Genomic DNA, 25730 nt, shown 5'->3' on the forward strand with positions numbered 1-25730 from the left:
ATGAAATGGTATCTGTTTTCTTTTCTCCTTTTCTTATGTTTTGTATTATATGTGATGGTTTTATAGTATGTGGTTATGTTCGTGTGAAGCATCATGTTCCTGGCTTTTCATTAATTATTTATTAATTGTAGCGTGTAGCCCGTAAATGCCGCAACATATGACACACTATAGGAAAGAGGTTACATCACTTTGGTATATCGCTGGTATGTAAAGGGTGTTTGGCTTGGCGTCTGAAATGGGCCGTCCTAACGGATTCCCTGCCGCCTACAAATACGCGCGGATGACGCTGTACGTGACCTCCTGACGAAGCACGTGGTGCGAAACGCGTAGAGGTCACGACAGGTCATCCTGCGCGTGTTTGCTGAGAGGCTGAGACGGAGCCTGCCTGAGGCACAAGTGATGTTTTTCAACTTCTGCGGTGCCGCGATCCGGATCCTATGCGGTTATCCGTGGACCCCCACTTCTGCACCAGTGTGAGTGTTCGTTTCCCCCTGTCAGCGGTATGATAGTCCTCTCTGGCGGTTTTAACTTGAATCACCTTGGATTGTCGCTATTTTCTTTGTTTTTTTTCCTTTTTGTTTTACATTGAATATATATTTTTTAGTGTACTGTGTGTGTTTTACTGTTTAGGGTTTCGATTTTTCAGAGTCCATATGTATGGTCACTGTATCTGGGCAGTTTAACTCTTATAGCTGAGGAGGGGTTGGATCCTCTCAGTTTTATATGTGTATTTTTATTAATAAATAACATTTATCTAATCCCTGGTGCGCATCTGTGCATTTTTTCTTTTCTGTCTTTCAGGGTGTCCTCCCCCCTTTTTAGGGGGGAACACCTTCTGAAGTGGGAGCATTTGAGGAGATGCTCCATGCACGTGCAGCAAAGGGATTTTCCATCTTTATTTCTGCAGCACGAGCGCTGAATATCCTTCTTTCTGCTTTTTAGATAAATATGATATATGCTAATTTTATTTCATATGCTCCTTTAGTTTGGAGGGGTGCATTGTACTTTAGGGGTGTGAACACTGCGGATACATAATCCACCGTTGAGTTTGATCTACGGAAACATTAGAAAATCTGATACCAACACCATTTTAATGCTTAATATTGCTTAACCACATGCATCACTCTTGCTGATCCTTTGTTGCCGCTACATTACTTATAAAATGCTGTATATAGCTTTCGGTTGGCACCATTAATGCTTGTTGCTCAATTCAAAAGCACTCTAAAATTCAGGATTTACAAAGCAAGGGGAAATGATGGTGAGTCATGCCAGGTATCCCATGTGGATAATTGCACTTACTATTACTTTGCTTCTGCAATTATTTTTTAAATGTTGTGTACTTGCATTTCTACTCTGCCTGTGATCTCTTGGTAGAATTCTATTTATTTCTTGCTACAGCTATGTTAAGGCAGCAGTCCACCCCAGTCCCCCATCCGAAGCCTATATCAGTTTGAACTCTTCTGCTATCTTCTATGCAGAACATGAGATTTATAAATGAAAACCGCATTGGACAGGACAAAAAATGTTCTTTTAAACCAAGTAAATATATCAAATGTAAAAAAAGTGAAAAGGCGCCAACTGCGCCGTAGAGTGCCTGGAGACATGGCTACTACATCATGTGGTTCTAGCACTCGGGGCTCCATAACATCGGACAGTGGTGGCAAACTCAGTGCTCAAAGGCCACCAACAGGTTTTCAGGATATCTCTGCTTCAGGACAGGTGGCTCAGTCAATAACTAAAGCACGGTTATCCTCAAAACCTGACCTGTTAGTGGCCCTTGAGGACTGGGGTTATTCACTCTTGACCTAGTAGTTGCAGTAAAAAAAATCAAATTCTTGTTGCTAGGGGAGATCCTCACTGATGAGGAATGAAAGGAGGATGACTCCTTCCCTTTCGTTCCTTCATCCGTGATGAAGTGATCATGGATGCCAAAGGGGCTGTGACACTCTAGCTCTATGGCTTGTGCAGCACTCAAAAAAACAGGTAGTAGAAACTGCTTTCTTAACTATTTAAGGCCCCAATATTTCAGATTGGGAACCAATAGTTTCCATGAACTAAACACCACTATTTTCAGCTGCAGGGACCTCCTAGTTCCTAAGATACTCAACAATGAAGTTACCTGTTTAAATCTCCCTCGGGGGAAAAAAAATGGCTTCCTATTGGATGTTCCACAATCCCCTTTAAACATCAAGAAGTAATCCCAGTAACTTCACCAGCAAGTATCTTGATAGACGGGAGTCTCCCAGAGCTTGAAACAGCGTGTTTCAACTCCGGAGGTTCTCATACTGTAAAAAAATAAATAATATGGTTTGTGTGTGCATACTTTAACCTTGTTGCAAATGAAGTATATCCTACAAAGTAAAGGAAGATTAACTTTTGCTGCCTGTCCTGTAGCTTGTTGGTATTCAATTATTTTCACAGCCGGCATAGAGAAATGCCGGGCGCCTTTAATTTGACCTTTTTGTCGCCTAAAGCTGCACTGCTGACGTTCCTCCCTCCTTGCCCATTCTGATATTAGAGTTACACTGTGGGAGAAGCAGGAGAGGGGGAGGAGTGTGTGCCTCACGGAGCTGTCAGAAACGCTCCCTTCCTCCTATTCCGGCTGCGTTTCTGTCTGAGTTAGGCAGGGAGGAGGGGAGAGCCTGGCAACTCCGTGAGACAGAGTGCAGCAGCTGCAACTAACATGCAGACCTTCTATCCCTTGACAGGCAAGGACCAGAGTGTCTACCTCTACCTCCTCCTGGGTCTCCTCTTAAAATGCATCCCCAGGCTGGGGGAAAGAGTTTAACTCCTACCCCCACCCTGGGGCCAGGTCCATTACCAAGCGTCTTTCTGCCCAGTGCAAAAGGCGGACTGCCACCACCGCCCCCAAACAACGTCATGGCCTCCATCCCGGACCAAACAATGTCCTGTCCTAATAATATCCCACCCCACCATCCATCACTGTCATAAACTCCCTCCCCGGCAAACACACGGCTGCTGGAACGTCCCCCCACCCGCTTCATCTTTGCTGGCCCCCAGAAACTGCTGCCCTGTCCAAATGCATCCGTTGCACCCCCCAGCCATGCCGACCCTGCCTAGGGCTACATTGTAACCACTACCTCCACCCTGCAATTACGCTTAACCCCTTGTCTCTGTGGCTGTGTGGGTCTCACTTTCTTGCCCCAAGAAACCCTTTCACCCCTGCTCAACAAACCCCCTAAACATCCTCCCCTCCCCCCCCCCCAACCCCTTCAAGAAACCTCTTAAACGCGACCTCCTCTCCTCAAACACCCCCCCACCCACCGTTCAGCAAACTTCCTGGAAATGTCTGGCTCTCAAGTTTTTTTATATATTTTTGTCCACCCCTGCCTGATAAAGCTGACACTGACGTTACACTGTTCACATTCAAGCAGGACAGGAACATCCCAAAAACATTAATCATTTGAACAGAACATACGCGCTGATGCTCTTGTTTTTTGCATTCAAGTTTAATTCCTTATACTGACCATAGGATCAGTGTGGGGTGACCCTTGTTGGTACTAGTGTCCATAGGTTTTTTTGGGGGGGGGAGGGGGGGTGCAGAAAATCTGAACTTCTGCCTTGCAACCAATTTTAACCCCATATCCCTTTTTCAATTCAGCCTAAAAGATTTTTCCACATATGATTTTCATGCAGCATGAGCACGAATCTGCTCTTCATATCCTCTTTACGACTTGGTGTGCTGAAGCAGTGTTTTGAGTCTGGTAAAGGGGAATGTTAATAGCATGTTTTGTGGGCAAATACTACAGCTGCCCTTTTATGCGGCGTACTTCAGAATAAATAAACTGATTTGATGTACGTGGTCCTGAGCCGTGGCCAAATGCTTATGGATGATATGGCGCAGAGCTAATTGAACGTGATTTCCGATCATTTGCCGAATGTTTCACTGCTAAAGGGAAACCTGAATAGCACTAGCATGCTCTGCTTTGAAGCAGCTTGTTGACAGCACAGCGTTCTGCTGCCCGTTGGCTATGAAGGAGTTAAGGATTTGCAGCATACGTGTTGCACAGCACAGGATTTCCATATGAGTGCCTACAAAAGTTTGGCTCATGAAGGCAGTGGACCTATTAATAGTTTTTCAGCAGCCCTCGCAGACAGGTCTAGTTTCGGAATCCAGCTGACTTCACTGCACAAAAACCATTTTACCCCTGTTGGAAGAGAACGCTGAAGGATAATTACCCTTTGATTTCTACCTTAGACATTACTTCTAGAAGCTGACTCTTCCTTTATTTTTAATATATTATAAATGTGTTAATATCCATGGACGAACAGTACCTAAATCATGGTTGAAGATACAGGTAATATTTAATCTTGGCAAAAATAATGAATGTGGATGTCGGTTTCTTTTAACTTCATTAAAATGCATGCGTAAACTCTTGATTTTTTATTTTTTTATTTCCAGGGTAAAATTTGAGGTTTGTTTTTTGGTAAATATTATTTATAAAAATGTTCTATCAGAAAGTAATACGTGTGTGTGTGTGTGTGTTTTGCTACTTTGATGATATTTGTCTCCATTTCTAAAATCTCTTTGAGTTTGCTGTTTTCTTCGTGGGAATCGATGTTGGTGCCCATGAATAACAACACATACTTAGCACGTCTCTTTAGTTGTGATCTAATCCTAGGTTGATTGGGATTGAGCAGAGCATTAACATTAGATCGGGCTGTGCTGCTGTTGCTGGCTGAGGGTGGCTGCTAAAATCAGAACTACATTGCTGAAAGGAAAGAGATTTCTACTTTGGCAGTTTTACATTTTATAGCGGCTCTTTGTCCTGAATTGCTAGTATCCAAGATGTATCATTTTGTAAGTAAAAGTCTAACAATGACCCCAAAGTTCTATCAAAAGCCACACATTTGAAAAATAAATAATCATACTCTTTACAAATGAAAAACTAAATTCCAGAAAAAGACAAGTATTTATGATGCCCTCTTTGCTGGATAAGATTAGTCATTCTAACGATCCTGTAATAAGACATTTTTTGACAGGAATCCAGTTAGTAAAACTTTGTAGTGTGGTCATTTTAGTTCTTCAGTTGAAACAGATTTTTATATTGGTAACTTGTTTTATTATTTTCTGCCCATTACATGGGACCGCACTTTAATGGGACGACATCTGACAGAATTATTCTTACGGTAAAAGGACAAATACTACTTGCAGTATGTGGTCCAGAATTGTAGGTTAAGGAGGATGCAACTATAACTAACTCAATCAAACCTAATGTCTATCTCCATGTGAAGGATACGTGTCTGATTTTGAATGTTTGAGGTCATGACTGGACTTGTTTGGGGAGAATCCTTATTGAGCACTGACCTCAATACAGGGCCTTGGTAACATTATGATGCTCAGCAGTGTTTCTGTACATATATTAAATACAGCAGACTATATGTGTGCTGTAGGAGCTGAAAAACTGTCACAAATAAAATATTGGGTACTGTATATGTTGATCAGTTCCCATTAAATGGTGGCGGTTTTGCACCTTTCATTTCTCCTGGTGCTTTTATGTAAGCTTAACATGCTTCAGAGAGTGTCAAATAAAAAACAATAGCTTCAGTTTATTATAGGATAGAAGAACTCGTTAGTCCGATTTGCAGCCGTGTATATAATCTGCATAACAGGTATACTTGCTCTTGCTATTACAGTGATACGTGGCGTTTGGCGAGGGAAGGAGGGGGGAGGGAAGAGGAGCGAGGACATGACATTGAATCTGAGATTTATATGACTCTATAAATACTCTGTTATGCGACCAGATCCATGATACCTGTTAGCTTACCTATTCTGTACAGTATTCTGTATATAATGGTGCAGGCTAACCACTTCATTACACTATAAACATGAAGGGGCCCTCATGACGTTTGCTGTACGTCATCAGGATTTGGTCATTTTCTAGGTGGATGAGCTAAACAGAAGAGTGTGAACCTCCCCCCTCAACAGAAGCAGGAAGTGGTCTCGTGAGCTCTTAGGAGAGCGATGTAAGTGATCTCAAGGGCCAGAGGAGGCAGGGCCCCACGGCACTGAAGGGGTTAACCCGAGGAGAGAGCTGCTTGATAAATTTCCATAGACAAAATATTTCACAATACAATTTGCAGTGAGCATTGAAGTGTCCAAGAGTGCAAATATTGTACCATGTTTTAATGGCGCTTACCATTAAAGTTGGTGTGCTTTGTGTTTAAAAAAAAAAAAAATGTTTCTGAGATGTACAGTATGGATGTGAACATGTCCTCAAACTAGCAACATGAAGGTTAATGTTTTCAAATGGTTTTTGAAAATTAGATCTAAATTAATTTGAGTTCTCCACGGTGTGTTTTTGGCCGTTTATTTTTTATAGGTTTACCTTGTATAAAGTCATAGCTGTTTTGTTTTGAACAATTTATACAATAATGCACAGAAAATCCAACAATATATTTTATCATGGTTGCCCCACATACGTAGGAATTCACAGGTTGATGCATATGGGAACTGATTGTGCCTGTGTACTAAATGGGGCAGTCCCATATAGCCGATCAGAACCATGCTTTTTAACTCACTCAGCAGTACAAGTGGCTTTATTAGAAATGTTACATCATATAATTACTTGCTTGTACAAAAGCTCTCATACTAGATAAAACTATCGCACATAATGTTTGTGGCAGAAAAGTACTCTAATTGTACAGTACTAGGTGAAAATACAACCCCAAAAATGTAGCAAGGTACAGGGTAACATTGTTGAGCTGCTCTGTCTGTTACTATTGTGTGTGTGTGTGTGTGTGTGTGTGTGTGTGTGTGTGTGTGTGTGTGTGTGTGTGTGTGTGTGCGTGTGCGCTCGTTTTTTCTAGTGTGAGTGCTGTGGACATCTCTTCTATTAATCACTTGTGTTCTGTGAAAAATGTTTTTACCTGTAGGTTTAAGTATTGGCATGTTTTATAAAAAGACCTTAAATAAGGATTGCAAAAATCCTGCAACGCATTTGCTTACCACAGAAATGGTTTTTTTTTCCTAAACAAAAAACCCTAAAACTATTTTTAACTAGCTAGATTTAACCTATTAATTGCCGTGCTGTTACAGGCTCTTTCTAGCATCACAGGGTTAAGCATGCATCTGTCCTTTTTTGCATATGTATTTGTTTTTTTTATTGTAGCATTGTACAGTACATAGACTTTTGCAGATACGAGGAGTCCCTGCCCTGTAAAGTTTGCCGTCTAATTTTGGTGACCGAGGCACATGGAGATAAAGTGGCATGTCCAAGGTCACAAGTAGAGTGGAAACTGGGTTTCGAACCAGGTTAAGGCTAGGGCCCCGCTGCATCAGACAGCGTGCCCGCACTGCATACAGGCGGCACTTGGAGAGGCACTTCATGCTATCTGTGGTCCATAGGGAGCATTTTTGTGTGCAGGGGTGCGTGACCAAAACGGGTCGGGGGGGTGCGGCCATGACAGGGGGCGGGGCCAAAGCAAGCACAACAAAGCAACTCAACACACACGGGTCACTGTTACCCCACGTGGGGTTTGGATCTGCCTTTCTCTTGCCCGTGCTGCCTCTGGTTGTGTATTTCTTTCTTTTTGTATGCTGTCCCGGGTGTGGGTCTCTCCCGGCTCCGTCAGACGGAGGCCGCCGGGAGGGACCCCCGGGGGACAAATTAATTAGGAAGGCACGCAACAGCATTGCTCTATAACTGCTAAAAACTGCAACACATCGCTGTTGTTCAATGTTGAAGCAGACTTCAGTGCAGTGCAGACTTCTCCCCTCTCGCTTCCGCGACACACACAGACCTCAGCAGACTTCCTCACTCCCCGCCTCTCCGATTGGCTCCCTGCCACACCACTTGACGCGTCACCGCTCCGGATCACCAGAGCCTTGTAGCTCCGGCCGGCTGACGCGTCACAGCACGTAGTGAGCCACGGAGGGAGGAGGCAGCAGGGACCACCAGACTGCAGGTAATGGGCTGGTGGCCCGCGCGCACTGCCGACCGCAGCGGGTCCTCAGCCTAACGCGCTTCAAAGGCAGAGACTTTACCACCGTGTTACTCCTTCAGCCATTGTTTACTTTGAGGGAGTACCCCTCTTACGTTATATTTTCTTACGCAATATATATATATATTTTGGAGTAAGACGAGAAGCCCCAAGTTGCCCCATAAAACGGTGTGTAAATTGGAAAACAAATAGAAATAAAATGTGAATAAACGTACAGATCGGATTTTTCGTATTATGTCTGCTCTTTATGACCAGTATTTGTTCCTTGAGCTAAATCAGCCCGTAGAAGTGCTACTTGCTTAAGGGATTAAATCTGGGTGGTTAGTTTATTATAGTTTAAAAAAAATGTCAAACCTTATACTATGCAAAAGGAAGGACTGTCCCTTTTCAGCAATAACGTAGCGGAGGTGTGCAATCAGGGAAATTGAGTTGGGTACGAAAAGATGACATAATCCCTATAAGATGCGCTCTACCGCCACTAATCATAAAATACATTTTAATTGGTATCAAACAAAAACATATTATTAAAACTTCTAAAGCACAAGAAGTGTATGACAGTAATTTGGGGTGGGAAACGGCGTGGAGTGCTGTTTATAGCATTGTACATCAGTATATACGAGAATAAAACCATACAGTATAACGTGTTCCTGTTATAGGTAATAACATAATGTGAACTAAATCCAAGTGTAAGAGTGATTCCTTGTCAAAATGGTACGGAAGTGTAGTAACCTACTGTTTCATTGAGACCGCTTGTGTAGAGCTAACACACTAGTGGTTGCCTCCGGGGGTCCACATCTCAGTCTCTGTCTAAACAAATACAAACAGTAAGGCTACGCTTATAGTGCCGGCTACGTCAGGCTGCGATCGCTGGAAAAATCAAATTGAGATGACTTCCAGCGATCGCGACCAAGCCCTCGCTCCGTCGCGCTTACTATAAGCGCACGCAATGGCAGCAATACCTTTGTTTTGACGTGACGTCATGTCGCTGTCGCCGGCACTATAAGCGCAGCCTAAGGCTTGTGCATTAAAAAAAACAGAGGTGCTATAGTGTTTCCGTGTTAACGTCTTGCGCTTTAGAGGTTTTAATAATGTTTTCATTTGATACCAATTAAAATTAACATTTATTTTATTATTGGTGGAGGTAGAGTAAACCTTATACTATACCTAAGCAATTTGGTAAGCTTAAGTTTGGGAGGAAACTTGTCTCTTAGCCCCACCACTCCCCCACCCTTTGTACGAGGCTACTAATATTGCAGAGAATTGAGAAAGTTGGGCGCTTATTCTATGTAGACCAAAGGGGCTGATCAAGCTGTTTTTTTGCCAAAATTCCCCATTGATTTCATTAGGATTTTCAGTCAGATGGCCCACTCGGGTGGGTATAGGATAAGCCCCTCTGTAGCCTCTCTTCAGTTCACATGGAGACCAAGAAGGAATGGGTCCTGGGTAGAGGAGACACTTGACATGAAGTCCACTCTGCTTTCCAGGTAATTACTGGGTGCAAGAAACTGAAAAGCTAAATGCTTTATTAATGAGTAAACTTGTTTCTGGAAGCCAGCAACATTACGTTATTGTATTTTACGATGTCTCCTCAAGGCAGCATGTACATACAGTAGATTGCGCCATCTTGGTTTCAAAGAGTAACTATTTGAATGCTGTGAGAACTGGGGTTTACCCCGTGTTAAAAATGTGTTTATATTCCATCATCAATGCTCTAAGATCTCATCTTTAACCACACATGAAAATAGTTTGCAATTAGAAAAAAACATTTTCCCCTCCCTTTTTTAAATGTATTTATTTTTTTTAATTTATCTATTTTTCCCGAAACAGACACAAAACCTGGAGGCAAGAATGGCAAAAAAGGCCTGTCGGGAAGCTCCTTCTTCACATGGTTTATGGTGATCGCTCTCCTCGGGGTGTGGACATCTGTAGCTGTGGTGTGGTTTGACCTTGTAGATTATGAAGAAGTTCTAGGTATGGATGAAAATTATGATAATTTTTGCATGATTTAGAAGAAGAAAAAATTTAGTATGTCTACTACAATAATGTATGTCTTCAATATATTTCTACTGTCAGTTGACTAAATGGTCAATCCTTTTAATGGTTGAGGTGCCTTTGCCACGTTTCTGTTGCAAGCCTCTCTATCATCAGAAGGATTAATATGTTATTTGTCACTAATATGCTTCTTTGCTGTGCTTGAAGGCTTGCAATTTATTAATTTATTCCTGAAAGGGCAAGATGGTGATTTATGCTAAATACTTCTCAACCGAACACACACTTTTCCAAGATCATGTGTATCAGACTTTCACGAATGTATGTATTTGTTAATAAATGTACCTCTGTATGTTTTGCTACTAAACACACAATGAATTATAAGTACCTTCCCTGAAAGGTTGTGTAACAGGTTTTCCTACCTGGTCGTGTTGTGCTGCTCACCTGCTAGGCTCACAGGATACGTACGGAGTGTCTGCCGGTGTTAGTTGGGGACGAATAGGACAGGCTTTAGTGCTCTTCTAGTTCTTTCTGGGTGCAGCGCCTCCATTCCCCGCAGGCCCCAGCAATGCTGGGTGCAGTCCCTGCAGGAAATCCCTCTTTCACTCCCCCTGATAAACTGCAGTCACTGGCTGAAGTATAAAAGCAGCAACGGCTCTTTATTCTTCAAACAGCATACAGCATATACACTCTCTTTTCTCTCTCTGGTCACTAGACTCAACCCCCAGGGCTTGAGGCCCCAAAGGTCTATCCCTTGCTCCCATATCCCCTGGTGGAATATGGGATAGTTGTCCCACTCCCCTGAAGGAGGGGAAGGTAGGTGGCCAGAGCTCTGGCTCCACACCTCCAACACCAACCCCCCCTAACTTTTGCCCTGCAGCCCCATATGTAACCAGGGGGAGGATCCTAGATCTGAGCCCCTGATAGGGCAGCATACAGGCATTAGCCGCCCCCCCCCCCCCCCCCCCGTCACTCCAGAGGGTTGTTTACTGCAGTGGAATCCAGATTAACTCTGCTCAAAACCCTAAAAATGGAGGGCAATCAGCCTTGATTCAAATTAACACTTTTTTTTTTTTTTTTGGTGGGGGAGGGGAGGGGTGGATTGTGTATACCCCTGGTCATATTTAACTAAGACAATAACAGACATCAATTGGACATACACTATCTTAGCAAGCTCAAAATCTAGGCCCACAACAATATATATTTCTGTGTTTAATTGTGCCAATTGGAATGTTACCGTGAAAGGGACTTCAGATATACTACAGTGAATAAAGAAGCCCCACGTGCACATCGAACACATTTTGTGCGTTTCAATATGCTTTTTCTTCTAAAAAGTACAAGTCATTTAGTTCAATCTTTTGGCCAAAACATGTGAAACTGCAACCACTTCAAGGTATATTTAAAGGAAAATAAGAAACAACAAGACGACGATCATCAGTCAGTAGCACGGGATGCGTGATATATATGCAGTGTCTTAGTTTTAAACTCACCCATCCCACCCATATTTAATCGGCATGTCCAAACCTATGTGAAAGCATCTCTCGTTGGGAGAATTCTTCCCCCAGGAGTGAGTTGGTGATCACCTTTGCTGCAGCAATATATGCTTGGGAAGAACACGGTACATATATATATATATATTATTATTTTTTTCTTGCTCTTAATTATTATATATTTTTTTTCCCCTACTATATTTATTAGGACACTTCTATTTTTTTAAACCAGTTTTGACTGCACTGTTGCTCACACATGGCAAAACACACGTAGAACTAAGATTGGCATGTTAGATGTGCACTGCGGCTTCTTTGTATGTAATCTGTTATTCAACAGTAGTCACCCAGTATTAAGCTTGCTTTAAAAAAAAACATTCATACTTTCCATTAAAAAAATTCAAGCATTGGTTAAATAGGAATATTTGTATATTTTGTTAATGTTATGTTGCAAATGTTTTTAACCATTGTTCTAAAGTTGGGGATCAGTTTTAAGGCCCTCATCTCTTCCTTTCCCAATTGGCTGAATAACATAGAAATGGCTTGGATAATTGTGGTTACCGGGTGATTGTGGTGGAGCAAACACGATTGGAATGAAAGATTTCATGTTTTCCGTCACGTTTTCTATTACTATTCTTTTTATGGCAAGATTTTAACTGGTCCGTTTCACCACAGATCTGTCTTAATACCTACGTAATGCTCTCCTTGCTATTGTTTATTACAACACTTCATGGTTGATTCTGAAATAGTACTGTAGGTCTAATACTGTTCTGCTTTCAAAATACAAATAATAGTTTCTATATTTTTATTACGCATGCAGCCAAGGCAAAGGATTTCCGTTATAACTTGTCAGAGGTTCTTCAAGGTAGGACACCAGAATAAAAAACCCTCAAATAGCCTTCATTTCTTTTTTTACTATTCCTTCTTCAAGTCTTTTTACTGATACTATTTTTCTTATAAATGTTTTTAAAAAAAATATTTTCCAAACAAATCCTTCCATCTGCCTCACTTAACACATTTCTTTTCGTACTTTTTCCTAACAAATTGAAGGGAAAAAATGTGTTATATATTTATTCTTTAGGATGTTTTTCTGGTCTTAAGGTTAAAGTGAACCGGTGATAGTTAAGTATTTAGGGTGGTAAATCTAGTTAAGATGCCATAAAAAATGTAAATTAAATAAAATTGAAGTTACATAAAAACAAAATGTAAATGAAAAAACTCAAACTTCTTTTCCAAACCTGGTAAATGGGAACAGAGCCGTGATCATACCGTAGTTTTTCCAAAAACTGCAGAAACTGCTCTAAAAATACTAGGACCTGTATTTTCTAAATAAACGAATAGCTTTCCATATTGTTATAGCGGGAGTGGCTAACTCCAGTCCTCAATAGCCACCAGCAGGTCAGAATTTAAGAATTAAAAAAAAAAAAAAAGTACCTGCAAAAAAATAAAATAAACACCGGAATATTTTTATTTTAAACTATGAAAAAGGATTCCTTGAAACTGGTAAATTTTATACAAAAATATTCGAAAAAAGTAACTGGTAAATCCTCTTTTTCCCTTTAAATTAATTCAATTTGATATAATGCCAATACATATAGGGAAAACCTCAATCATCACTGTGTGTTTAAAAAAAAAAAAAAGCACCACTTTAGAAAAGGTAAAACATTGTATTCAATAATCTTACAAAAATAACATTAAATCTGAAAAATGAATATATAACATGCACAAATGCATATACTAAAAAACCAACAAATGTACATAGCCCACGAAACGTTGTCTCTCTGGGCAGGTGTCGGCCTATGTCATTTTGTTTTATATATTCTTTTTTCCTATACAGTACTTACTAATTGTGGTTTTCTTTCATTTGATTGAGGTTTCCCCTATATTTGTTGGTAATATTATAGTATAACCTATAATAACCAACTATTAAATAAAATAAAAATATGATAAAATAACATTGTTGTCTTTAAGACTGAAAATGTTGGCCCTTACTAAATCTTTGTTTCTCCGGGAATTCCTCGCAACGTCTTGTGAAACAACAGGGCACAGGTGGAAAACCACTTCTTCTCTAGATCATCATCAAGACATCAGTCATTACGCAAATATACTTCTATGTTTAATTATGGCCTCTACATTTGTCAATTAGGGAAGCTTGGAATCTACGATGCAGATGGAGATGGAGATTTTGACGTGGATGACGCCAAGGTTTTGCTAGGCAAGTACACTTCTTCTTTACTTCCCCCTCCCCCTTCCCCAACCCCCACCCCCCAGTTTGATTTGCAAAATGGTAGGTTGGTTCTACAACTTGATAATTTCTAGAGTACAATGGGAATATGTTTGCTCATGTCATCAAATGAAATGTTTACATACTTGAATTATGAGAATCTTGCATTAAACGTCCTGTCTTACACTGCTATAATTACACATATATTGAAAGCTATGTTTGTTTTGTTCACAAAGTATTTATTTTTTGCTTGCATAAATGAAGTAAGGGGCTAAAATGCATGCATCTTTTTGTTTGTGCACATTTTACCATGCATGTATACCGTTTCCATATGTTCTTTTTAATTTTGAGAGAACTTGTACAGATGTAGCCAGACATACTTTTTTCGGTGCCACAATTGTGCGCAATACCATGACCGTGCAGTGGGTGTTGCCGAAAACTGGATTAACGCTGTGTGAGACCTTTCTTCTGAATGGGTCAAACGCAGCATTAATCCTTCGCTTGCTTCAGTGCAATAGCGCCCCCATACCTCCTCCATTTGCTTCTTTTCAACCCCCTTGATGAGCGAACGGAGACGAGGTATGGCGGTTCCTCGGCTCTGCTCCAAACTGTCTGGCACTGTCCAACCCCCTTGATGATGTAGATTACCAAATATGGGTATCTACACGATGAGGGGGAATACTATAGGACCATATTTAGTCACCTACATCATCAAGGGGGTTGGACAGTGCCAGATACAGTGTTAAATGTCTTGTCCAAACCCCCTTGATGTAGATGACCGAATATGGTCCTATAGTATTCCCCCTCATGATGTAGACACCCATATTTGGTCAACTACATTATCAAAGGAGTTGGACAGTGCCAGAAAGTCTGTAGGCGAGGAGTAGAACCCCTTACTTAATTGGATTCACTCGTCAAGGGGGTTGTACAGGAGCGAACGGAGATCAGTTATGGGAGTTCTTGCACTGTGGAGGATTAACACTGCAGGGGTTCAGAAGCATGGACCCCCCCACAGCATTAATCATCCCAGGCTGCAATCGACACTGTCCTCAGCACTGCAGACTTTTGCTTGTTTGTCCGCAGTGCTGGGGTCAGTAATGTATGGGTACATCTGTATATTACATTGAATGAAGGTATCTTTTAATCTAAGAAGGGGACACAAACATGTTTAAATACCTGATTTTGTTTTCCATCGTTATTTTACTATACCAAATATCCAGTGTACACTGTACTCTGTTTATAACTATAACATAAACTGTAGATTGTGCCTTCTCTCTATTTGTTTCTGGTCAGGCTTCCAAGATTAATAATATTCTAATTTGAAATTAAAGTTAGCTTTGCTGTCTAGGCCGAAATACTGTAAAGTGATATGATCTCCATCTTCTGTAGAACTAATTAGACCAATATGTAAATGTATAGCTAATTCTTTGGTGTTCATGAGTTTATTGCATACAGTTTGATAGATTTTAGAAGGTGCATTCAGGTCTCATTATTCCCCACCATCGTGCATGACTTTCACTTATGTTCAATAAACGGCATGATATTGTGCAGCGATCTGGATTCTCTTTTAGGTCCTATATGGTGTATGCTGCCTTATGATTTCTGTTCCCCAGATTGTTGGGGGATATTCATGCATGTTTGTTCATGTCATGGTTTTATTTTTTTTAATCTTTTCGTTCAGCGGCTTCAGCATCTCCGTCTCTAAAGCTGTTGACACATACAGTAGTAAGAGAATGTAGATACTATTGCAGTGTTCTCAACTGCTGCTGAAAATAGACTAGTGATGAGGAAGCAGGTGGGGTGGCCACTGTTGTGGGAACTTTGGCTGGTACTGAGGCTATGGACTTTGGTGGGGTAAGAAAGAGAGCTATGCAATCACAAAAGAGTGACAGCCCTGAAATGATCAGTGTGACTGCTTGTGCCTGTAGAATGTTGAGCTTTTCAGTGCCTGGGGTCCAGCAATGCAATAGTCTGGCAGTGAAAAGCCTTTTTAGTGATGAGCATATATGGAGCTTTAAAGCATTTGCTCTTAGTTGCTTACACTTTCTGGCTGAAGTTAAGTTAATGCAATTAGGTAAATGGTTGCAGTACAGAAATTAATTTTAAAGCAGCAGCTCTCAAACTTTTGCATCTTATGTTCCATCAACCATTTTGTAAAAAAAAAAAAACCTTGTCCCACCATGATAAAAACAAAACCCCACCTTTCCAAGGAGTGTATTTGTAATCCTTTTAAGGACATTACTGCCGTCAAGCCCTCCTTACACTCCCCCTATCTTCCTCTCCCCCCGCCTCTCTGTTCTCCACCCTCCCCCCATTACAGTCTCCCCTCTCTCTTCTCACTCCTCCACCTCTCAGTCCCTCTCTCTTCCACTCTCCAACTCATCCCCAACAATCTTAACTTGGGATGAGGAGGTCTCCACCAGTGCTGTTCAGGTCTGGGGACTCCGCAGCTCCCTCCTCCTGTCGGGCGGAAGTTGGACCCAACTTCTGATGCTGACAAGAGGGAGAGTATTGCTGTGACTGCTGGGCTGCTGCTGCCTTGGGAGCTGTCAGCTGACGCTGCTGGGACAGCTATCCTATCACCAGTCACACAGACAACCTATCTATCGCCCACAGCATCGGCTACGTCCCACCTTGACTACCTTTTGTGTCCTGGTTGAGAAACACTGATTTAAAGCATTAATACTCATGACGGCTGTAAGTTATTTACTACATTATGATATTTGTAGCCCATACACATTGCAACTTATCTGGGGGGCTGACACATCTGATGCATAAATGCTGCTGCCTCTTTAACCCTTTTGCTCTCATAGCAATGATCGCATTTATGTTCTAAAGCATTGCTAATCATTCTCGGTCCTCCGGGGTACCTATATGTCACAAGATCTCCATAATTACTTAAACATCAGGGTGCCCTTATGATGTAAATGGTTTGACATGGACCCTGGCACACCAGAGGCCCATATACCAGGTGTTTCATGGGCACATGCTCATTTTTTAGAGACAGATCGAGCTGACCGCTCCAATGGAGTGTACCAGGCCTATCGCAACCTAAAGTGCAGCAGGACCCCCTGCTCACATCATATGATTTGCTCTCAGGGCAGCAGCATAATGTCCTGAAGAATTGGTGAATTCCTATTGGGGCGGGGTGGACCAATGATGATAATTTATTTAGAAAAATTGAGTATTGTGAATGCATGATGTGTGACACGCATCATGTGATGTTGGGTGCGTTTTGTGGTCAACTACAAACCTTAAGGCTTTTGGCCAAGGGGATAAATGCTAAAATATACCCATGTAAAACAAATAATCTATTTCTACAGAGTACAGCACCTAAGGGCAATTAGAATATAAATTATCTAAGCTTAGATAGGCTTATAGCAGGCTTCATTGTTCCGCTAGAAAACACCACATATCCTATTATAACACAGAAAATCAGAGCTTCTCTAGGATTCAATGGAACTGTTAGTGTAGTTAGGATATCAAAACGTATCCCACCAAAAGGGAACAGTGAAGCCAGCTACGTCTGTACCTATGGGTCGTAGTGATCTACTCATGAAAGTGGATGCAGCTTGTGTTCTCTAAAACTCGAGCTTACACCAGAGAGTAAGCCTAAATGTCTCTTCTCTATTCTGATGTAACAGTGCAGTCTAATTTGCATTCGAATATATTTGGTGCCATCAAAGAACCATGTTCTATATTATATGGTTACTATTCCATGTAACCATACAATATATAGAGCATATTCTCTGCTTGTTTTATCTCCTTTTTTTTTTTTTTAAAACATTGACAACGGAGCGTTGACATCTTTAGCACATTTGAGTTTCCGCTTTGCTGTATGTTAAATGAACACTGTTTACTTTTAGACGCTTAAGTATACTTGGAACATGCCTGAATACACAATATTATTAAAACGACCTTTCTGGACTGATGTAATGCATATTCAGCAAACAAGTAGGAGTCTGTTAATTAAACTTCAGTTGGATTTAATGAATAATTGTTTGTTCTTAAATAGCGCTGCTAGTTTTACGTAGCGCTTTACAGAGATTTTTTTGCAAACACAGTCCCTGCCCCATAGAGCTTACAATCTATGTGTTTAAAGTGACTTGCCCAATGTCACAAGGAGCCGACACCGGGAATTGAACCAGGTTCCCCTGCAACAATCTCAGTGTTAGTCAGTGTCTTAACTCACTGAGGTGCTACTTCTCTCCATATTTCATCATGTTAACCCACACTTTTTGTTTTGTGGAAAAATATATAAATAAACATTGCTGATAGTAGAGAAAATAAACCGGGCTGTGTAGGCTGTTTGTGCCACTAGCTTTCCGGTATAATACATTCAAATGCGCTCATGCTTATGGAAAAGTATATTGTGATCTTTCCAAGTTGTTGTAAACTTTCAGAACTTTACAACCCTTTACACTTGTACATGTACATAGCACTAGCCTGTAATTGAGCAGATGGATTTCTGCACATTAGGGGAAAAAAGTAATTTTCCTATTTAAGGATACTGACAAAATATAATGCTAAGAAATTGGATTAATTGTGACCTGAGCTTATGAATATTACAAAGCATACCCTATGGCCTGGCTAAAATGAAGTGTGGTGTATTGTGCAAATACAGCAGCACATTGTGCAGTGGTGAATTTATAATTTGTGTTTGTTGTGGTTTAAATGTCCAAGCTATTTGAACAGGGTGGGAGGGAAAACGCAAGTTTTTTTTTTGTATGCTTGCAATCCACCTGCATGTTGTTTTATGTACCAGCAAAATCATACTGTAGCTGCTCTCCATTTTCATCTTTGGTTTTCTTCCATCTTTTTCCCCCCTCCTCCGTTTCTCTGTGGTTTACATGGAAAGATGGTTAACTGATACCTTTCACAGATCCCATCTCATCACTTCCCTCCTCTCTGCCTAATTACTCCTTTTTTCTCTCTCTCCTTTTTTCCTTTATTCTCGTGTAGGCCTGACCAAAGATGGCAGTAGTGTGAATATTGATTCTCTTGAGGAAGTCCTAAATATTTTAGCGGAGGAAAGCTCTGATTGGTTTTATGGCTTCCTCTCCTTTCTGTATGATGTAATGACTCCTTTTGAAATACTAGAAGATGAAGAGAGCGATTCCACAGACGATGTTGATGGTACGTCACAGAACGAAGGGGTTCAGGGAAAAAAGACCTGTGTCATTCTGGATTTGCAAAACCAGTAATGTTCTGAATCAGGGACAAAGCCCAATATGTTTCAACTGGCTTTACCTTTGAAAAAGCCACAAGGTTGGGAATATTAGCTCCTGCCACCTACTGGACAATCTGAACAGAAGGAGCCAAATGCTACTGACTCGCACAGTAGAACTATTAGTTGACAAATCATATGTTCAATAGACAGGAATTTACACCAATGTGTATCCTGATTGTATTGATGAATACTTCATACAGGTCTTCTCATAGGTTTAGTAAGGTCTTTTGGTGTGTTTTTGCATTGTTTTGTATTGTGTGCACTAAGCTTGGCACAGTTACTCTCGCTGAAGAGGTTAAAGCACTAATGTCACATTTTGCATGTGGCAGAGTAAGGATGACACCGGTAGCCTTTAAACCCTAGTACTTAATCATGCTTGGGGAAAAAAGATCCCTTTAAAATGTTGTGTCCCATCTACGCTTGGCCTGAAGACAACAAACTGAGGAAAGCAGAGACCTAAAGAATGTTGTCGGCATAACATTTTAAGGGCCTTCGTTGCTGACCCCCCATTAAGTATTGAGCTTTGGAGTGCTGCAGTTTACCCTTGTAGGGCCACCCGCCCCGGCCCAATTGGTAACCTGTTTGCTAGTGCAGCAAGCTGTGCTTTCCATGTACCCAATACTGATTGTTCTATGTTCTAACAAAAACATAACCTTGCATCGGCTTGGCTGCAGCACACTTTTATGGCATGGTCCTGATTTTTTTGCCTATTTGTAAAATCCCCTGGTGTATCCTTACACGGCTCGGCAAGTGCCCAGATCTATAAAGATCGTTACTCATCTCAAATGTATGAATAAATCTTCTGCAATTTATTATAACTGTTTTTGTGGTTTACTTAAAAAAATAGAAGCACCAGATTTATCGTGTTTTTGTGTTGGTCTAAACCTTAAAAAAAAACATTTGGAACATGGTTTTCTAAACTTTGATTACAAAGTAAATGCATTGTTCCCTCAATGTGCTGTGAGGAGAAAATTATTAATGGTTGATGTACTTTGAGTATAATAATTCAGAAAATAAGGCATTTGATTTAAGGATATTAAAAAAAAATGAATATATATAGTTGTGTTCAACTGCCATGGTGCTCAATAGAAACAGTAAACTGGTTCTAAATTTTGACTTGGAAATTTGTAAAGATATTAAGCAACTTCTTCCTCACCACTTAACTAAAATGACACTAGTTTGTGAATGATGCTTTTTGTCTCGCTAGAATCACTTGCATTAGAAGCCGTTTCATATCATCTCATCAGCTGGTGCTGACCCTGATACTGTACTGTTTGTGTGCGCACTTGTGCAGTTTTAATTGAAAAAAACCTAAAATAATGTTGGAACATGTAGAGATGGCCAATATAGCGATGGTCGTATCGTCATTTAAAAAGCAAAGGGTCAGTATTATAATTTGTATTCTCTATTACTGTACCATCAGTCATTTGCAGGGGTCATCACATATCTCGAGGAATGGCCTAAAATGTCAGGCAGAGCTGCGTATGTAAATGCGATCTGAGCTCACTTTCATCCCCACAAGATTGCTTTGCCCTGTATTGTGCCCCCTTCCTCTTATTCCCTTCTCTCAGATGTTCAGGGATAAGGGGAAATGAGAAGTGTTTCTATTCATTTGGACATGTGCTTCATAATAAGTATTAAAACAGTTAATGTATTCCCCCTATTGAACAGTTATTTATAGCAAATAGGTGTTGCAATTCTGATTTTTCTTATTATTGTGGGAATTTGTTGCCGAACGCTAGACGCTTACAACTGTACTTTTCCATATTAAATATCTAATTTCATTTACAAGGAGTTGCAATTTAGAGATGTACATTTGATGCTTTACGTTCCAGTAATTACAAATCTAATTATTAAAATAATTTTAATATACGCTCAATTTTAATAGAATAGTGACATTAGCATATTAAACATGATACCTCTCATTGTTTCTATTGAATGCACCAGTGGTATTGATTAGTTCTTAAGTCAGTGTGAGGTTTGGGATTTTGATGGACAATGCAGAGTCGCCTCAAGGAAATCACCCTTTTGTAGAACAAAACTAATGCCTCTTCATAAAATCACAATGTGCAGTTGCATATAGGGTCAAATACCCATGTCAAAGCAGGGTTGGCTGTGCTACTAACTTTGTTTGTTCTAATTGCTGCTTTATGAAAGTGTAAATTTAAGATCATGGGCATGATATGGGCTAGTTATAAAAAGGAATTTAAGCTTGGTTTCTTATGTATGTTATTGTTGCAGAAAAATCACTGGATAAAACGGATCAGTCAATTGGAAGGCAACAGGTCGCTTTACATGTGGGCCCCCATCTGCTGCCCTCTCACGACAGGTGTTGAGGGAGCAGGTACATTGCTGCCCCAGATCAGAGCTTGTCTTCACTCTGATTTAGCGGTTTGATGACTGCACGCTCATGGATAGTGTCCTGCTCCTCCACTGTGCTCAACACTAGTTCAGGGGGTAAGAAGAGGGCAGCATTTTTGAGTGCCTGGTCATTGGGCAGCTGACCTGCTGAGGGGGTTGAGGAGGGAAGGTGGTACTCCTACCAGCTGCTGGCCAAAGCCACTTTCTCCCCCCCCCCCTTCCTGTCCCAAGCCCCTCTCCCGCCCCACACCCAAGCTACATCATATATGATGTTGCTCACCACTGTTTTCCATGTTTAGATTCCAATATGGAATGGGTTGGAAATTGGCACATGCAAGCACCCAATACATCTTGTTTATGGCATTTACCTACTGTAGTTTCCTGTTTTCTGTCACCTTTAACTTTGCAATCAAAATGCAGATTTAAAGATAGAGGTGGCCAAAGCTGAGTTGTCATAAAAAAATCAAAAAAAATCCGGATTTTCAAATAAGAAACCAAGCAAGAAATGCATGCACAGTGCAGTGTAGTTTCTCTGCCCAATAAAGAAAAAAAAAGATTTATTGCACCTTTTTTTGCTGTCGGAGAAGCCTGCAATGCAACACAATGGTTGCCTTGCCCCCTCGCCAAAGAAAGGTGATAAGTAAAATAACTTGAAAGTATTCTTATATATTTTCTATTTTCTGCCTGCCCATCTTGTGCTTGTTTTAATGTCTGGCATACAGGGTAATTCTTTCTCTCCCAAGTGCAGATAACGAACCCCAGAATTCTGTGACAACCTTCAATATCCACTTCCGCATACAAATCGCTTCTTGTTTTGGGAATATGGAGAGTTACATTTTATCTCCATTATCCCCAAATATTTAATTTGGAATACTTGGAGTACTGTAAAAATGAAATGATGATAGTCTATCATGACATTAACTGCAATGTTTGCAATAGGTGATCCTGACAAAAGCAAAGGGTGATGAAGTTATAATGGAAAGGATCATGTGTGTGCAGATGCAAATACAGTACTTTGGTACACTAATTGTTTTTATATTGTAAGCATCCTCATTCACAAGCTGAATTTTATAACTTTGTTTCATTTATTACGTTTTCCCTCCCATTTAACTCATGTACATACTTTTTTTTGGACTGTTACTGAAATTTATGAAGAATACAACTTCTTTCAAAAGCGGTTTTAGAACGGCACTGAAAAACCTGTCTAAATGCAAATCCTTCTCATTCACAACCTTTAATATTACTGTAGAAGGATTTATTTGGATGATAAATATCTTCTGTATATTTGTTTCTCTTTAATCACTTTGAATTTCTTTTTGTAAACACTTTTGTAGATTTTACCATTATTGCACATTTTAGGTGTCTTTCTGTTGAACTCCAGTAGCTGATTTCACACTTGTTAAATGTGTGCTTTTGGTGTGGGGTGTTGGGTTTGGGGTAAACAAAAATGTAAGACACTCTTTGTGTGAAACTATCTGAAGCTGTGACATCTGTTTTGGACTTAAAATATTTCCTGTTTCTTTGCAGGTTGTTGTACCATTAATTGAGCAAATATGAAAATTTTACATTGTGCAGTAGGTTACGAGACCAAATGTATCTTGCTTGACCAATAAGAGCTACCATAAACAAAAAATACACTATTCATAATAACAAGTAATGCCTATAGTCAATGTTTGCTGTTAATCACTTTTAACCGGCTGAGGCCATAAGGCTTTAAAGCCATTGTTTGTTTTTAATCATTTTTCAATCTTGCTGATAAATTCACCAATGATTTAGCAGCTGAAGAGGTACGGTCAAAGTTTTGATGTTTATTCTATGGGGGGGGGGCCTTCTCTTTAGAGATTATTTTAAACAGTCATATACATCAGGGTGGCCAACTATTTTTGTAGGCGTGCCAATAAGTGGGCACAATGTTCTCTCCTACTGCCCCCCTAGGGTAGTGGTGGGTAGAAGTGGAGCACACAGAGCAACAGACAGCTTTCCCAGGACTAGAGTATACACCTGGGCCCCCTGTACTGTGACCCTGTGAGCCCCTCCACCCACCTCACTTTTTCTTCCCCTCTCTCGCACTGTCCTTCTCCTTGAACCCTCCCTCTGTCTCTCCTCCCTTTCTATAACCCCCCACCCCCCTTGCTCTTCTCCCTCTCTCCCCCTACCCTCTCTCTCTCTCCACCATCCTCTTACTCATCCCTTCTGCCGGGGGGGAAGGTCTTCAGTCCTGCGGTGGATGAGAGCTGGTGTCCCACGGGTGAATGCAGAAGTTGAGCCTGATTTTTTTTCAGGCGGGCCCAACTTTCGTCATCTGGAGTGCATTATCGGCCAGCCCTGATATACATCGTTGTAACCATCTAATTCCTTGCCAACATTAACATTTGCTGCAGTAATGCACTTTAAGCAAAGCTGTAGCAGTGCAGTAAGTGTTTACTTAAATTGTAGCCTCCACCCAAGTAAATATGTAATGTATTTTGCCAAGTGGGAACAATGCCTCCGGCAGAAGTATTTTTTCTACACTTGGTTATCACTCCCCTTTCCATACTAACTTTTCCTTTTTGTTCTAGTAGCTAGAGCAGGGATGCGCAAACTTTTTGGTCTGTGCCCCCCTGCCTTCTCTCCCCCCCTCCCCCCCACCTGATTGCTGGCATTTTCTGATGTCACTATGTCATGTGACCCCAGGTAAGTGAGTTACAGAGGCCACGTGTGCGCTCCCCCTGCATTTAATTTTAAATGCTTTGAGGAAGAGCGCGGGGCCTCTAAGCGCCGCGCCACCCAGTTTGTGCACCCCTGAGTTAGAGAATAGCCCTAGGTTACAAAACGGTGTTTTTGCGTATGACCTTTTTGCTGGCGCTTTAGTATCCTCTCTAGCTATGTGGCCACTTACTTGCAAATTCTGTTTTGTAATCAATTTTCATCTTGTAAACATCAGGGAAGGAACCAGGAGGAATAGATAAGAAAAAAACCACTGAAAAAGGTACTTTGCATCCTTTGTGGCTTTCATGGTTTTCAGGCCCGTGAATGCATGGTTTTGTTAAGTGGCAGGGCTGGTTCATTTCAAAACGGCCTTTGTTGTGTTACTTTTAAAACGAAATCTTTTACACATTGACTGTCACTTTGTATTGGAAATCAATATTCATTAAATGATTACAAACACACATTTCAATTGTTATGTAGTAATTGGAAGTGCTAAATATGAAGCCTTATAATGGTTGAGAAGACTGGGTTGTTTTGTCATAATTTACACAACTTCATTGAACCAAATAATTGGTCAGTTTATATCCCTCATTTGAGTGAACAATATTCGACACATTTAAGAAAAATGTATTTAACTATGAATTTAAAACTTAAATATTTGATTAATTTTAGTTGACAAATTCATAAAAGGTGAAAAGTTTAGATCAAAATTACATTTTAAGACATGATGTAGAATGATCAATTCTCATAAATTACCACGAGTACCATTGTGTATGTCAAATTTAATTCAGAACTCTTAAAAGATCAACGCAACTTCTAAACCACAGTAGCATTGTTTCCACCGATGGGCATGAGCTCTCAATCAAAAGTCTTGAAAAAGCAGTGTACGTTCTATAACCTGTATACTATTCTGTAACCCAATAACCTTCAGGTTTACACGAAAAATGTCTCCACTATCAGATTCTTCCCTTTCACTGGGTTTTAACATTCGCAAATTCACCATAACAATGTTCACCATCATTGGCATCCTCTCCATCCTGTATATTTCTTTTCTCTAGCTATCTGGAACATTAATAAAATATTGAATAGCTTGGTGCATGTTGTGTGTGTGCTTATAGTTTTGACATTAGCCGTATCCTGTCTTCTAGCACATGTGAAGAATGTATATCTATACTAATTGAGCTCTGTATATTTTTACAAGCAGGTGATAATAAGGTAAAATAATATAAAGTAAATGTACCTCTGATGTGCGTACTGTATGCTGCTTATGCTTAAAGAACAAGGACTGTGGGTCTGAACCTTTTTGGAGTAGGGGCACCATTGAAGGATTTTTAAAATCTAGACACCCCTGCAGTACAGAGTTCCGTAATCGCCTCCTCTCTCACACGAAACACACTCTCCCCTTTTCACAAGCGCACACCCAACACACTCGCCCACCCTCTTCTTACACACACTACATTAATGTAAATAGTTCAATCTTACCACACCCATGGAGTGTGTACCTACTAAATACCTGTACTGCATATGCAAGAGTGCGTTCAAATGTTAGGCAAGCTTACAATTCAAACAGTTACACTTTCCTCTGTTTTTAAGTTTGAGCCAACAACCCCTCTTATTAAAAAATAAAATAAAAATCCACTGATGTGTATTCATGTTATCAGTCCTTTGAATCCTTTTGCTTCTCTTCCATTATAGGTGATTGTATCTCAAGGTAATATGCAAAACAAAAAAAAGGGAGACCGCGCAAAAAGGAATTCTCTCTTAAGTGTAGCATTGGAAAGGGATT

At 40.6% G+C, this 25730-nt stretch overlaps 1 protein-coding gene across 8 annotated transcripts in view; it reads left to right on the forward strand.

Moving 5' to 3' along the window:
- Positions 1-25730, forward strand: part of ASPH (aspartate beta-hydroxylase) — a 232228-nt gene that overhangs the window by 46293 nt on the left and 160205 nt on the right. For 6 of the 8 annotated variants that reach the window (XM_075584049.1, XM_075584047.1, XM_075584043.1 and 3 more), the window contains 3 exons: positions 9793-9936; positions 12262-12306; positions 13588-13656. In XM_075584049.1, coding sequence (XP_075440164.1) covers positions 9793-9936; positions 12262-12306; positions 13588-13656 — 258 coding nt within the window. Of the gene's footprint in view, positions 1-4068; positions 4320-9792; positions 9937-12261; positions 12307-13587; positions 13657-25730 lie in introns of those variants that run through there. The other 2 variants (XM_075584045.1, XM_075584042.1) reach the window with 2 other exon arrangements.

The sequence above is a fragment of the Ascaphus truei genome, chromosome 2, assembly GCF_040206685.1.
Source record: "Ascaphus truei isolate aAscTru1 chromosome 2, aAscTru1.hap1, whole genome shotgun sequence".
Taxonomy (NCBI): Eukaryota; Metazoa; Chordata; class Amphibia; order Anura; family Ascaphidae; genus Ascaphus; species Ascaphus truei.